The sequence below is a fragment of the Mustela putorius genome, unplaced genomic scaffold (genome assembly GCF_011764305.1).
Source record: "Mustela putorius furo isolate JIRA1106 unplaced genomic scaffold, ASM1176430v1.1 tig00003834_pilon_pilon_pilon, whole genome shotgun sequence".
NCBI lineage: Eukaryota > Metazoa > Chordata > Mammalia > Carnivora > Mustelidae > Mustela > Mustela putorius.
In genome coordinates, this window is record NW_025421987.1 from 6,184,024 (window position 1) to 6,198,823 (window position 14,800).

The window sequence follows — 14,800 nt, forward strand, 5'->3', positions numbered from 1 at the left end:
GTCACACACTTAGCCAACTGAGCCACCCAGGCGCCCCTGAAAAGGGTTGTCATTCTTCAGCAGGAAGCCTTTTTAACAACTGTTTTAAAAAATAATAAAATGAAGGACAGACTGTGGAGTTTTATTTTGTTTTAGGAGCCTATCAGTACTTGCTCCTAAAATGTTGTACCTCTAGCAACATCCTTAGCTTTTTTAGCTATTTTCAGGTGTGGAATAATTAACTAGCTACTCTTACTGCTGATCCTATAAAAATGTAAAACTGGATAAAGTTGACCTTCGAACAGTACAGGTTTGAACTGTGCAAATCCATTTATATGTGACTTTTTAAAAATTAAATATACTACAGCACTGCAAATGTATTTCCTCTTCATTTGATTTTAATAACATTTTTTCTCTTTTTTTCAATATTTTACTTATTAATTTGAGGGAGAGAGACACAGACATAGCTACAGAGAGGGTGAGTTGGGAGGAAAGGGAGAAGCAGACTTACCACTGAGCAGGAAGCCCAAGACAAGGCTTGATCCCATGACCCTGGAGCATAACCTGAGCCAAAGGTATACACTTAATGACCTGAGCCACCCAGACATCCTGACATTTTCTTTTCTCTAGCTTACTTTATTGTAAGAATACAGTATATACAGAATACAGCCTGGGTGTGTCAGCAGTTAAGCATCTGCCTTCGGCTCAGGTCATGATTTCGGGGTCTTGGGATTGAGTTCTGCATCAATCTCCCTCTCATTCCCCCTCTGTTCTCTCTCTCCCTCTCAAATAAATAAATAAAATCTTCAAAAAAAAAAAAAGAATACAGTATGTAATACATATAAAATACAAAACACGTATTAATTGACTATATCAGTAAGGCCTCCAGTCATTGTAGGCCATTAGTAGCTGAAGAGTGGGAGAGTCAAAAGGTATACACAGATTTCTGACTACATGGAGGGGCGGTGCGGGGGAGGGGTTAGTGCCCCACCCCCTACATTGTTCAAGGATCAATTGTATATGAGAAGCAATATTTAAAAATCCTCCAAAAATAGCCAATAAGCACATGAAAAAATGTTTAAAACCACAAGTCATTAAAGAAATATAAATTAATACCACAATCAGGTACCACTACATACATACTAAAATGGCTAAAACATAAAAGTTAACTATACCAAGTGCTGACAAAGAAGTAGACCAACTTTAACTCTCATACATTGTGGATGATAATATACAACAGTACAACCACTTAGAATAACCATGTAGCAATCTTTTATAACAATTTTACTCCTCTGTATTTGAACAAGAGAAATGCAAATATGTTTCCTCAAAGAGGTACTTAAAAATGTACATGTAACAAATCACTTATAAGGGCCAAGAACTGGAAACAACCCAAAAGTCCACCAATAGAAACATGTTTACATGGTTTGTAATATCCATATAATGAATTATCATTCAGCACTAAAAAGGAACTACTAACATATGAATAATGTGGCTCAATCTCAAAAGCATTTTGCGGAGAAAAAAAAAATGCCAAATGCAAAAAAAAAAAAAAAGGAATTTTAAGATTCCATTTATGTGAAGACCTAAGAAAACCAACACTGGCCTGTAGTAACAGAAATCAGATCAATGCTCACCTGGAATAGGAGTGTGGAGATACTAAATAGAAAGGGTGACACAAATGTATCTTTTGGAGTTGCCAAAATTTGTCTAATTATATACTTTAAATGGGTGTCTGGGGCACCTGGGTGGCTCAGTCATTAAGCGTCTGCCCTTGGCTTAGGTCAAGATCTCAGAGTTCTGGATTCAAGCCCCACGCTGGGCTCCCTGCTAAGCCTGTCTCTTCCTCTCCTCCCCAAACATGTTCTCTGTCGCTACTTTTGTCTCTCTCTCTCAAATAAATAAATAAAATCTTGAAAAAAGGAGGGGGGGGCGGTTTTATTTTGGTTTTTGTAAACCATACCACAGTAACATTAACTTGGAAAGGTCAAGATAGCAACTAGCAGGATGTGGAAGGAAGTGACAGGTTGAGTGAGGCACAAAGGAAATGGCTAGAATAAAAAGATGTTCTGTTTTATGTCTAGGATGATACAAAGGGTAATAAGTTATTATATTTATTTTAGGTATACATAACCTTGCATATGCTTTGGTGCACACACACACATACACACACACACAAACCTTTCAGAAACGATTAATACACATACACAAACACACACACACTCTCCAAAAAGAAGAAAAAGAGGAGGACTACAACCCTAGTATGTACAATTGTTTCCCAACTCCTTAATGTATCAGTCAATTAACAGAAAGACTAAATCTGCCCTATTGAGTTTGGGGTTGGGGGTCAAGTGTCCCACCTATGCACCTGAAGCTTTGGATTTCCATCCAGATGTTGCCCTAAAAGCCAAGGCAGAAGGCATTTCCCTTACAAAAGGAAAGTATCAGTGAACTGACAGGGAGAAACACCTGAAATAGAAGAAAGTCTGTATGTTCGGAGACTGCTCCACCGTTAAATTGGGCATACTGTAGTAATTCAAGCCCTGGAGGTGCCCCACAGCCAATTTACACAAGTGCTGAAGCATTCTTATCACTAAGAATATTAATTAATTGCAACTAGTGGTCCTCAAACTTTAAGTACAGAAGAACCATTTGGGATTCCCATTAAGAATGCCCTAGTCCAACTCTTGTGCTTGAAATAGTAAGTCGGGGGTGAGTCACAGGATTCTACAGTTTTAGCAAGCTCCACAGGAAATGAATAGTCTACAAACCACACTGTAAGAAAGTCTGATCTAAACCTATACCAAAAGGCTAAAAAGACAAGGAAAATATTGCTGGTAACTTTTAAATATTAAGACCAGGTAATTCTTAAAAAGCACAGATTGTGCTAAACAGTTAACTGAAGGAAGAAAAGGAGAAAACTTTCAAAAATTACCCGTCATGTGTATAAAATAAAATATCCCGACAAGGAAAATATTCTTGAAAATTAGGACAAGTTTGCCAAAATAAACACAAGTGGTCATTTTATAAATTCAACTTTCACTTCCTCTACTTAGCCACATTCCAAAACGGCTTTTACAAGCCAAATTTGGTCTTTCATATATTATAACATTAATGATTATTGTAAGCTGTGATACCATACTCACCATGTCTGATTTTATAGGAGGTAGGATGACAGAAAAGTAACTGACAAACCATCTCCCCACCTACTCCGGGTGCCTGGAGTATAACTTTCATGAGTCATGAGCAAAACATACATGAACATCAAAACTTAAAATTTTACAATATTCTTCAGTTCTTTAGAAACAGAAGCTTTTTTATAACATGTAAGCTCATACAACTAACACATGTAAATACTTTAAAAACCCATTAGGTACCAAAGTAGGGAACAGTCCTTTAAAATCAGTAATAAGATAATATCTATTACCATCATTTCTAATCAACTTTTATTAGGGATCTTACCTAGTACAATAAGAAAAAAATGAAATTACAGACATAAAAATTAGAAATAAATAAAACTGCCATAATTTATTCATGATATAATCTTTTACACAGAAAATACAAAATCACCTCTGGAAAAGTATTAAAATAGAAAAGTTCAGCAAGATGGCTAGATACAAGATCAACATACAAAAGCCAGTTGCATGTGTAGTACACACCATTAACAAATAACAAATATTTTAAAGCACATATAATTAATATCAAAAATTACCATCTAGAATAAATGATGTACAAAAATCCTATAGTTAACATTATAAAATGAAGAGATATTAAAGAAGACATAAATAAAAGAAGTATACTCTATTCACGGCTAGAAAGACTCAATACCATAAATATGTTAATGATCCCAAACTGGTCTATACAATCACTTGAGTTAATAAAAACTCAAGTGTTCGGGGCGCCTGGGTGGCTCAGTGGTTTGGGCTGCTGCCTTTGGCTCGGGTCATGATCTCAGGGTCCTGAGATCGAGCCCCGCATCTGGCTCCCTGCTCCGCAGGAAGCCTGCTTCCCTCTCTCTCTCTCTCTGCCTGCCTCTCTGCCTACTTGTGATCTCTGTCTGTCAAATAAATAAATAAAATCTTAAAAAAAAAAAAAAACTCAAGCGTTTTTCAGAGGACTTGGTAAGATTATTCTAAGATTGGTAAGATTATTCTATTCATTTCTAAGGAAAATAAAGTATAATGACACTTTGGAAGAAGAAAAGCAAACCTACTTTTCCAGTACTACAGATTATTATGAAGCTATGGCAATGAAGACAGGACGGCATTCACAAATGAAGGATGAAACATAAGACAACTCAAGGGGGAAAAAAAGCACCATATAGAGCTTCTGTATATGATAAAAATGGCTTGTCATTTCAGTAGGGGACAGCATTAACTTTTCAATGAGGTAAAATTAATAATTAACAACAAAACAAAAAATCATATATAATGAAAATTAAATTGGATCCCCACCTCATCCCTGTTATAAAAAGCAAATGAAGATGGAATAAGGTTTAAATGTTCCAAACATAACTTTAAAACTCTCCGTAGAAAAGACACATGTATATCTTTTAGCTATCAAGGCAGAAAAAAGTTTCGAAAGTCAAAACAATGAAAATTAAAAATATGTATCTTCAAGAATTCATAAAGCTACAATAAAAAGGAAATTAAAGGGAAGATAAACGGATTATTCTAAGATTGGTAAGATTGTTCTATTCATTTCTAAGGAAAATAAAGTATAATGACACTTTGGAAGAAGAAAAGCAAATCCGTTGGTAAGATTCAAGATGATTATAATCGCAAATCAAAATAGAGGGATGGAAATGAAAATGAGACTGGTTAGATATAGGTTACTTTCAAAGTTACAGCTTTTGCTTTAATTTATGCGTTTGTTATTAAAAAGTACAATTCATGAATATTATTAAAAGTTAGTAAGTGGGGACACCTGGGTGGCTTAGTTGGTTAAGCGGCTGCCTTCAGCTCAGGTATGATCCCAGCGTCCTGGGATCGAGTCCCACATTGGGCTCCTTGCTCCGCAGGGAGCCTGCTTCTCCCTCTGCCTCTGCCTGCCTCTCTGCCTGTGCTCACTCTCTCTGACAAATAAATAAATAAAATCCTAAAAAAAAAAAAAAAAGTTATTAAGTGGGTGCCTGGGTGGCTCAGTGGGTTAAGACGCTGCCTTAGGCTCAGGTCATAATCTCAGGGTCCTGGGGTAGAGCCCCGCATTGGGCTCTCTGCTCAGTGGGGAGCCTGCTACCCCCTCTCTCTCTGCCTGCCTCTCTGCCTACTTGTGACATCTCTCTCTCTCTCTGTCAAATAAATAAAATATTTTTTTTAAAAAGTTCATTAAAAAATGAAACATTTGCATAGAAAACTAATCATAAATCAATATTTATGATTAATTCAACTTTGCTTATTTCACAACTAAAATGCAGATTATTAAAACAAGCCCTCAAAAAAGTATATGACCTGGCACCTGAGGCTCAGTGGGTTAAGCCTCTGCCTCAGGCTCAGGTCATAGTCTCAGGGTCCTGGGATCTAGCCCCACATCAGGCTCTCTGCTCAGCAGGATGCCTGCTCCCCCCCCTCTCTGCCTGCCTCTCTGCCTACTTGTGAGCTCTCTCTGTCAAATAAATAAGTAAAATCTTTAAAAAAAAAAAAGCAAATGACCACCTATGGAAGCAGTAAATTCACAACTGACAGTACAAAAATAATAATTTGTACAATCAAACTAAAAATTTACCTCAACATACAGGACAAAAAAAAGGAGAAAAAGAAATTACAAAATAAAATTTGTAGGAAGTAAGAGAGATGAATGGTATCTAATCAAATAATGTCATTACGGAAGGAGGGCATGGGAGAAGGAATAGAGTAGAAACAATAATTTTAAAATATACAGCTTTTTCCTGAGAAGAACATGAAAGTTTTCAGACCAAAAATCCTAGGAAGAACTGTTAAGAACACACACACACACAGTTTCTGGATTCTAAAACCAAAGAGGAAATCTTTCAAGCTTACACAAAGAGTTAACTTATCTACAAAAAAGAAGTAGAATAACATCAAACAGTATTAAATCTGCCAGAAAAATATACAGCTAAAATTAAATACCTAATTTTTAAAAAATTGGCTACTAATGTGTTTATAACACAAGTAATATTTTTGATGTAAGGTGCATCTTAAGAAATTTAAAATGCCATCATTTACAATACAATTCCATATTAACCCAATAAAATCAGGAATGTTGTAAATAAAAATATGCTAAGAAGTCTTTCTTATTGGGAGAAAACTGTTCGTTCTGACACAATCAGAAAAATGTTTAGATATATATTTGTTTATAAATAAGAGTAGAAAGGAGAAAGATTTGCTAATCATAGAAGATACAAAGAGGCAAGGGTGGGGGAGGTGAAACATGAAAACTTCATCAATCCATCAAAACTGAGTGGACAAAAACAAAACTAATAAATGGAAACTCAGGTGACAAAAGAGTATTTTTATCAGTTACCACCATATACATAAATGATTAAATTCTACTAAAAGACTAACAAAAGCACGCAAGTTTAGATCAGATCCATTAGAAATAAGAATGTGATGAGACTACATTAAAATTTCATCAACATCTCTCAGAATATGACACAAGAAAAAAAAAACCATGAAATATTCAAATCACACTGTGTTTATTTAATATATAAATACAGAACTCTAACTTTCAAATACATATCCCTTTCATATGCTCATTAAAACCTCATATAGTCATAAGAAAATCTTAATTTCTTAAACTGTCAGAAATCATGTTTTCTAAACAGTACATTGAAACATAAATCAAGAATTTAAAAAATGCAACATCTTAGGAGGTATACCAGAAAAGAAAAAATCTTTTAAACGTTTAAAGAAAAATGAAGTCAAATCCCAAACAAAATCAGATGAAAACCCACAGCCCAAAATGCTTGTTATTAATATACGACTATAAACTCACTAAATGTTCAATTCACATATAAAAAAGCAACAATAACTACCCCCCCAAAAGCAGAAAGGTAGAAATACTAAATACAAAAGTAAAAATTAATAAAGTCGAAGATACACAGAAAGTATAAAGGAACCAAAGAATTGGATTAGGGAAATACTGGTAAAATAGATCAACAACCTGGCAAACATTACTGAGAACAAAACAAAACAATCAGGAATAATAACAGAATCTATCTACATAGATTTAAGAGAAAACATCAGATAGACAGATAGATAGATATATAGATATGTACACACTTACTAAATGAAATCAAATCGAAATCTATAAGCATTTTTAAAATTGATTCTGGAAGAGGCAGTAAACCTAAAAGGTTAACTGTCAAAATGTGGAAAGCTTGTCTAAAACTTGCTCTAGATACATGGTCAGCCTACTATAGTCATATTCACCAAATCTTTACAGTAGTAAGTACTGAGGTTAGATGACAAAACATGTCTAAATACCACCAATTTTGAATGATTTAACCTAATCCTGCACTAAACAATTCCAAAAACAAAGGAAAACCTAAAAAGCTTTCTAATGATTTTATGAGCTAACATTACCTTGATAACCCATATGTACAAAAGCAAACTCCATAACCAATCTCATTTAAGAATACAGATACTAAATTCCAGATCAAAATTTAGCATACTGATTTTGGAGGCATCATGACTACATGAGATTTTACCAGAAAGCAATATAGCATGGCATAATGGTTATGAGCCCGTGAGTCTCATAACCCTGAGTTTAAATTCCACCCCCAATACATACCATCAATGAAATCTTCCTTTAGTTCTTCTCTAATACCGTTTCCTCAACCACAACATGTAGGGGGAAGGGGGAAAAAAAGTATTCACCTAATAATAATGTTTGGGAAAATTAAATGAATAAAAAGTTTCAAAGAATCTAAGCACAATTCCTCAACATAGGTACATATAACACTCCATATATGTTATCTATAACAATTTTTGTGTCTATTTTTGACATACAAATTATCACACTGGTCACTGAAAAAAGGAAAAAGAAAAAGGCATTTGATAATGAATTAACATCTAAATCTGATTTCAAAACATTACGATTACAAGGAAATCTCCATATCAAAATGAAAGAATACATAACAGAAACTAACACTAATCCTAGCAGTATTCTGTAATCTTAGCGAAAGCAATTAAAAAATGAAAAAAGAAGTATGACTATTAACAAGGAATAAGTCAGAGTGATAACTACTCACAAATGACATGAACTATATATATAGAATATTAAAGAAAGTCAACAAAATATTTATTAAAACTGATGAGACTTCATTAAGGCAGCTGGATACAATGTTAGTATACAAACCAAAATTAGGTGGGCAAGAGAAGGAACAAGGGAATGAGCAGCTGGATCCCTGTCTCTTGCCCATACCAAGTCTTACGCTAATAACAACATAATCACTATTTAGTACCAAAGAATATCCCTTTTAAGTAATGTTTACAGTGATTTACATAACTTTCACTGTCCTTTGAAATGCTATACTGTATTTTTACAACTTTTAAATGATACCTAAATTAGAAAATACTATATAATTTAACTAAAAAATTTACCTTGTATCCAGCTTGCATTGTTTTCCAAGTTTTGCTTTAACTCTTAAATTGGCGGATCTGTGACAACCTTGCCACTTGGCCCCGCCCCAACCATAATTAAGTGACAGTTGACCTCTGATTGATAAAACTCCTTTGGCCTCATCCTCTAGTATTTCTTTTTTGTCCTCCCTATCCAGAAATGAATGCTTGGTTAGCTCCACTAAACATTCAGATCTAAAAGAATTGCTCACGCGTAATCATACTAACTTTAAGGCTTTAAGGGAAGATTCAGAGGCAATTAATGACTTGTCCAAGGTCATAGAGAGGTGATTTAGACCCAACCCACACCATACAGTCTTTCCACTACACAGCCTATATTCCAACAGTAGTCCAAAGTTTCTCAATAATTTAATCTTGAGATTCAGTTTGGAAACTAAAACAATTACTGCACTTACATTCCTTTTAGAAAACATTCACTCATCATTTCACTCACCAAGTATTTACTGAAACCTACTATGTGCAAGAAACCATTCTTAAAAAAGAAAGAAAGAAACCATTCCAAGCTCTAGGGTGAAACAAAATAGGCAAAATAGCTGCCTTTATGAATCTCATATTTTATTCAAATCAAAAGGATGCATTTAATGCACACAGTACCCAACTCACCTCCCTCTACAAATCAATTTGATCCCTGGGAGGAAGCCTTCTACCACAGCCCTAAGGAATCCTCATTTGGGACCTGAAGCTATGTATGTATCAAAATTTTGAGATCTAAGGATGGTACAATTAGGTAAAATACCAAGCACAAATGTTAAAGATACCTGTTCAAGACCAAAATTATGAATAGGATTTAACCAACTCTACCTAATCTATAACACTTAAACCTCATAAGTGCAGCTTTCTGCAGTTTTACTACATCTTTTAACTTCCTACCGTGGCCAAACTCTAGCAACCAAGCGAAGAACACATCAGAGGAAAAGACAGCCAGCCTCTTGCCTTATACTGTGACAAGCTACTTTGCAGGTGAACAAAAGACTTATGAAAGCTTTGTGTTGTGCTACTTTAAAAAAATACGCACACACACACAATATATATATATATATATATACATACACAAATATAAACTAATCATCCTTCTGGAAGAAAAAAAAATTTTGAAAATATTAAAAACTGTTCCAACCACCAGAATAGAACTACATACATAAAACGAATATGCTTGTGCATTCCCATATGTAATTTAAGGAGAGCAGGAAATAGGCTAAAATTTTGGTTATGCAATATGCACCAGACACTTTTTGTTTCCTGATAATTCATAAAGTTTCTAAGGGAAAACAAAGAGTTTCACTTTTGTTTCTTCTAAAGTATGAAGGTCACTTCCTAGTTACTAGCTTGTCGTCCCTTACTTAGTTACTAATTTGGTGAATTTAAATCTATCAATTTATTTGTAGTGTATGGTTTAAAGTACATATACCCATCAAGTATTTTTAAATAGTTTGAATATGAGTAACAAAGTAATAGTATATTAATGCAAAAAGCATTTAAACACACACACACACACATTGTTTCTTTTCAAAAAAAAAAAAATCCATACATACCATTATGGAAGTATAAAAATAAATGCATAATATTGCTCTAAAAAAATTTCCCAATATCTCTAAAATGATCTGACACACACACTAACAATAGCATCATAATGATATTACTTTGGATTAACAACTATTCCCTTTTTTAAGGAGGGGGCTCATAAAACTAGGAAACTGGATTTGATGGCCAAGATCATTTTCAGTCATTTGATTCTAGACCTTACAATTTTATGCACAAATCTCTGAACCAGGCAGATCCGCATTATCTAATTCAATGCTACAGAAGTACTTTGGTCAAATCAACTTAAAAAAAAAAAAAAAACCAACGACAACATAAAAACTTCTTGCCATTGTTCAAACTTAAAAGATGTGAAAAACAGGAGCCACATTTCTCACTTTCAATCAGGCTTTAATATTCAACACTCAAGAGAACTATAAACAAAAATGATACCAAACCTATTAGAGTACTGCTTAGCATACATATGAACACAAGATCCTGCTCCAGGTATTATTAACACTTTATCACATGCTTAACATCAAAAACTAAAGTTTAAGGTATTCAAAACAGAATAGGAGGATTAGGAGATAAACTGTTCTAAACGCCCACTATTAAATCGAGAATTACTGCACTGTAAATAAACTGCAGTCTGCAACAATCAAATGAGTTTACCAGTAACAGTTAACTTACACAAGAGTTCCAAAGACAACTTTCCCAAAGTGTCTAAAATAACAATACACTATCCTTGCTTTCCAAAATTCTTGAGCATCTTCAATTACCTCAAGCACTATCAGAATTCTAAAAATAATCTCAAAGCAAAAACTTAGCGGACAGTGAGTGTATACAGATAGTCCACTTTCGGACAGCAGGCCTTATACTGAAATCAAACACAGGTAGGAGGATACAAACTACGCCGAAACTTACAACAGGGTGGGGCATTCATTACTCAGCCAGATAAGCCAAACACAGCTTTGATAGCTGCTCACAGTAAACCCTAGTTACCCCCCAAATGTCGACGCGACTAAAACAATCTTTTCCTTTTGCCCAAAATGCTTTACACAAAATGACCAAAAAAAAAAAAAAAACAGAAAAAAGTCAGAGCACACAACTCTTCAGGATATGGTGCAAGCCATGATAGTGCACTTGAGATTCTGAAAATAAAATCTCAAATAAAAGAAACACCTCTCACGATTCGATATAAAAGACCTGAAGCTTCACATAGACTTTATTATTATTATTTTTTAATTTAACTGAGTGACCATTTGAATACGTGACTGAGGCAAGAGTAAAGGGTGACGAATGTGAATAAGGTCAAACTTAGGGGACAAAAGATTCCTGGAATAAACATGGCCAGAAAAAGGTTTTCTTTCTTAGGATCAGTTTCTATACTCAGAGACAAGGAAAAGGAAACCGAAAAAGGGAAAAGAACAAACCAAATTCTCTACTTCTACACAGAGTCCACCTGGCAAATGAACCTGCCCCACCAGGCAGGATTCTCATGGAGACCCCTCTTGCAAAATAGCAGGCCTGCCATGCTCCCACCTTCGAAACACAAATTGTGTGCAGAAAGGATGACAACTGGTTATTCTTTTTTAAAAAGGGGGGAGTGGGGGGGGAGTAAATAAAGTTTAATTCCGAAGCCCCATAGAGGAGTGTAGGAATGCGAGGGTCGCTCCCATTACAGAGCCCGCACCTTCTGCTACAGGTAAACAATCGACGAGGAGGAAGTGGACTGGAACCCACTAACTAGACCCCACTCCCCACACGCAGCCTCGCACTGGGCGCGACGCCCCCAAAGGCGGCGCTCAGGGGCGGCGGGCGGCGGGGGAGCAAGCCCGGGGGCAGCCGAGGCCCGAGCGGCGGTGGGGGAGAGGCCCGGAGCACCCGGCCGAGGAGGGTCAGAACCGCACGTCGGAAGGAGGAGCGGGGCCCGGCCGCGCCGGCTCCCGGGCTCGCCTCACCTTCTGCGCCGCGCTCTGCTGCAGCACGTTCTGCTCCACGGTCATGGCCCCCGCGGCGCCGGCGGCGACACAGGCGGCGGTGTGCGGCTCCTCGCGCCTCCGCCGGCCCTGGTCGCCGCGCTCCGCCAAGCTCCAGGGAGCGGCGCGGACCGCCGGGGAGTACAGCGCCCCCGCCAGCCAGGCGCGAAGGCGATGGCGGCCGGCGTGCGCGGGCACCGCTGGCTGGCGGCGAGGCGCGGACAGCGAGGGCCACGGTGGCGGCCGCACCACTTCACGCGGCCCGCCTCAGAGCGGCTGGTCCGCCGCGGCCGGGGCCATGAGCGGGCGGCGGACGCCGGGGCGCGGGAGGGCGCGCGCGCTCCTTCGCTGGCGGCTCGCGGGCCACTGCGGGGAAGGGAGAGGGAACGGAGGGAGCGGCGGGCCGGAATGGCGCTGTTCTCCTCCCTCCCCGACTCCTCCTCCCCTCCCCTCCCCCAACCGCCGTCACCTCCCCCGCCCCGCAGCTCCTCCCCCGCTGAGCCCCGCCCGCCGGCTGCCCTAACCCTATATTGTGACCCGCGGGGCGGCGGGGCGGGGCGGGGCGGGGCGGGGCCGGGCCGCCTTGGAGCCCCGCCCCCAATCCCCGGCCCCGCCCCATTCTGCGCGGGCCCGGCGTTCCCGGGGTGGGGCGAGGGCGCGCCCCGCGAGCCTTGCCTAGGAGCCGCCCCTGCGGCAGGTTGCGCGTAGCCTGCCCTTGGTTCTGCGAAGCTCCCAGCTGAGGCCGAAGGGCAGCGTTCTCTCTGTGCCCAGGACTTGCGGATCGCCGGCTTTCCGAACTCCTCCAAGACGTAACCTTTCCCCTTGAGCCTGGTAACGTCCCAAAACCGTGCTGGGTCCCAAACCCCGGCTCCTTTCTATGTCTCCGGTCCTCTCCCCTCCCCTTTCTAGGAATTTCACAAGCAGTTAACTTGCTCGAAGGGAGAAGTCAAGTATGAGTTAAGCAAAGGGCTGTCAGAAGTCCTTATGCTGGAATGTACTTTTCTCCTTAACTAATCATTACATAAATGAATATTGACATTCTCCGTCTACTTCATTCATGCAAACATGTGCCTGTCGCTGCGAGGCTCTGAAGAAATAAGGTTTATTTCCCGAAGATTTGATAAAAATGAAATATGATGAATACAACAGACAACAAAAGTATCACTGCCCAGATGGTACGTAATTCTAATGTATCAGTTGCCAAATAATTAGCCATTAACCTTCCGGCATGGAATACTTGACCGTATATGGAATTGTAAGAAAAACTTAACATCGAGAAAGCGATCCCTACCCTCAAAAAAATCTTGAGCTTCACGAGCTAATCTGGGCATAGGAGGTGAAGGTGTGGCAGTGAGGGGGCAGAATAATTAATGCAGATTGTCAAAATGCAATACACACATTTGCCAATCAGGTATAATTTTGAATCTGATGGCAAGAAAAGCAAGCTTAGTAAGTGATCACTGAAATATTATCTGGTTTTATATAATAATCATGGATCATAGTGATTCTTAAGGCTTTGTAACAAATCTGTGCACTTTACAAGTCTTTGCACCTCAGATATATATTCAACCACCTTTTGAGATCTTTTCCCTTGAGTCTTCGTATTTGCTCATTTGATTTTGACTTACTACAAATTTTATTTTATTGATATCCTACATTCTACCAGAGGAATTTGAAAAGTTGTGAAGTGACTGGAACTACAGAATTTTAGGAATAATGCTACAGTCCTGGATAAAAGGCACAGTTTTGTTATGAGAACACTGACACCCAAAGAAGGCTACTTGCCAAAGAAAGCAAACTAGAGCTTATTTTACCTCATTTATAGACCAAATTTCTTTCCAACGTAACATCTTCTGTTTCTCTGTATTGTGGATAAAAAAAAAAAAAAAGAACTCTAACCAGTTCATAACATTTGAATATAAGAAAGTTAAATGTAACCTAAGAATCCAATACTGTGATTTAAAAAAAGATATTTCCATACAATAAGGTTTATTTTTAAGAATTTGGCAATCAGTGTTCCTCTGATTTAAGTTGTTAGTTCCTCAAAAATATTTTTTTACCAATGCTTACTAGATAATCATTAAATAAATCTCTTTATAGGGTAGTCACACTTGCCAGCTTTGATCATTTATTTCCAATTTACTTCTGATGGTTTCCCAGAAAATTTTAAAGTCTTAATTATTTTGTATGAGAAAAAAATTTCAAATGTCCTAATAGGCATTCTTTTTTAGAAAGTGTACAATTAGAATGAATAGAGGATGGAAATTTGAAAATTTGAGATAAATTTGCACATATGACACATAGCCAGATATCCTAATTCATTTTAACAGTATGTCCCAATGTCAGTTTTTCTGTTCATGAGTCAGCCTTAATATGTATGGTTATTAGAAGTATATAAACATAGGATATTATTTAGTAATTCCTAAGTTGTATTACTCTAGATTTTTGACACGCAGGTAAATACTTAAAGTGACAGATTTCATTAAAATAAAAAATTTAGGGGCCCCGGTGTGACTCAGTTGGTTAAGCATCTGCCTTCGGCTCTGGTCATGATCCCAGGGTACTTAAATTAAGACCCAAGTAGGGCTCCCTGCTCATAGGGGAGTCTGCTTCTCACTCTTCCCCTCCTGAAATAAATAAAATCGTTATAAAAATAAAATTATATTAAAAATTTAGTTTTTAACAACAAATCCGTTTTTCTATGTGGCATCAAAATAATGT

General features: G+C 37.8%; 1 protein-coding gene across 4 annotated transcripts in view; it reads right to left on the reverse strand.

Annotated features, from left to right (window-relative positions):
- The window catches only part of USP25 (ubiquitin specific peptidase 25), a 128,817-nt gene extending 116,306 nt beyond the window's left edge, over window positions 1-12,511 (reverse strand). For 2 of the 4 annotated variants that reach the window (XM_045088192.1, XM_045088190.1), the window contains exon 1: window positions 12,062-12,511. In XM_045088192.1, the coding sequence (XP_044944127.1) occupies window positions 12,062-12,106 (45 nt within the window). In that variant the 5' untranslated portion in view covers window positions 12,107-12,511. The remainder of the gene's footprint in view (window positions 1-12,061) is intronic. The other 2 variants (XM_045088195.1, XM_045088196.1) reach the window with 2 other exon arrangements.
- Window positions 12,512-14,800: the final 2,289 nt, after the last annotated feature.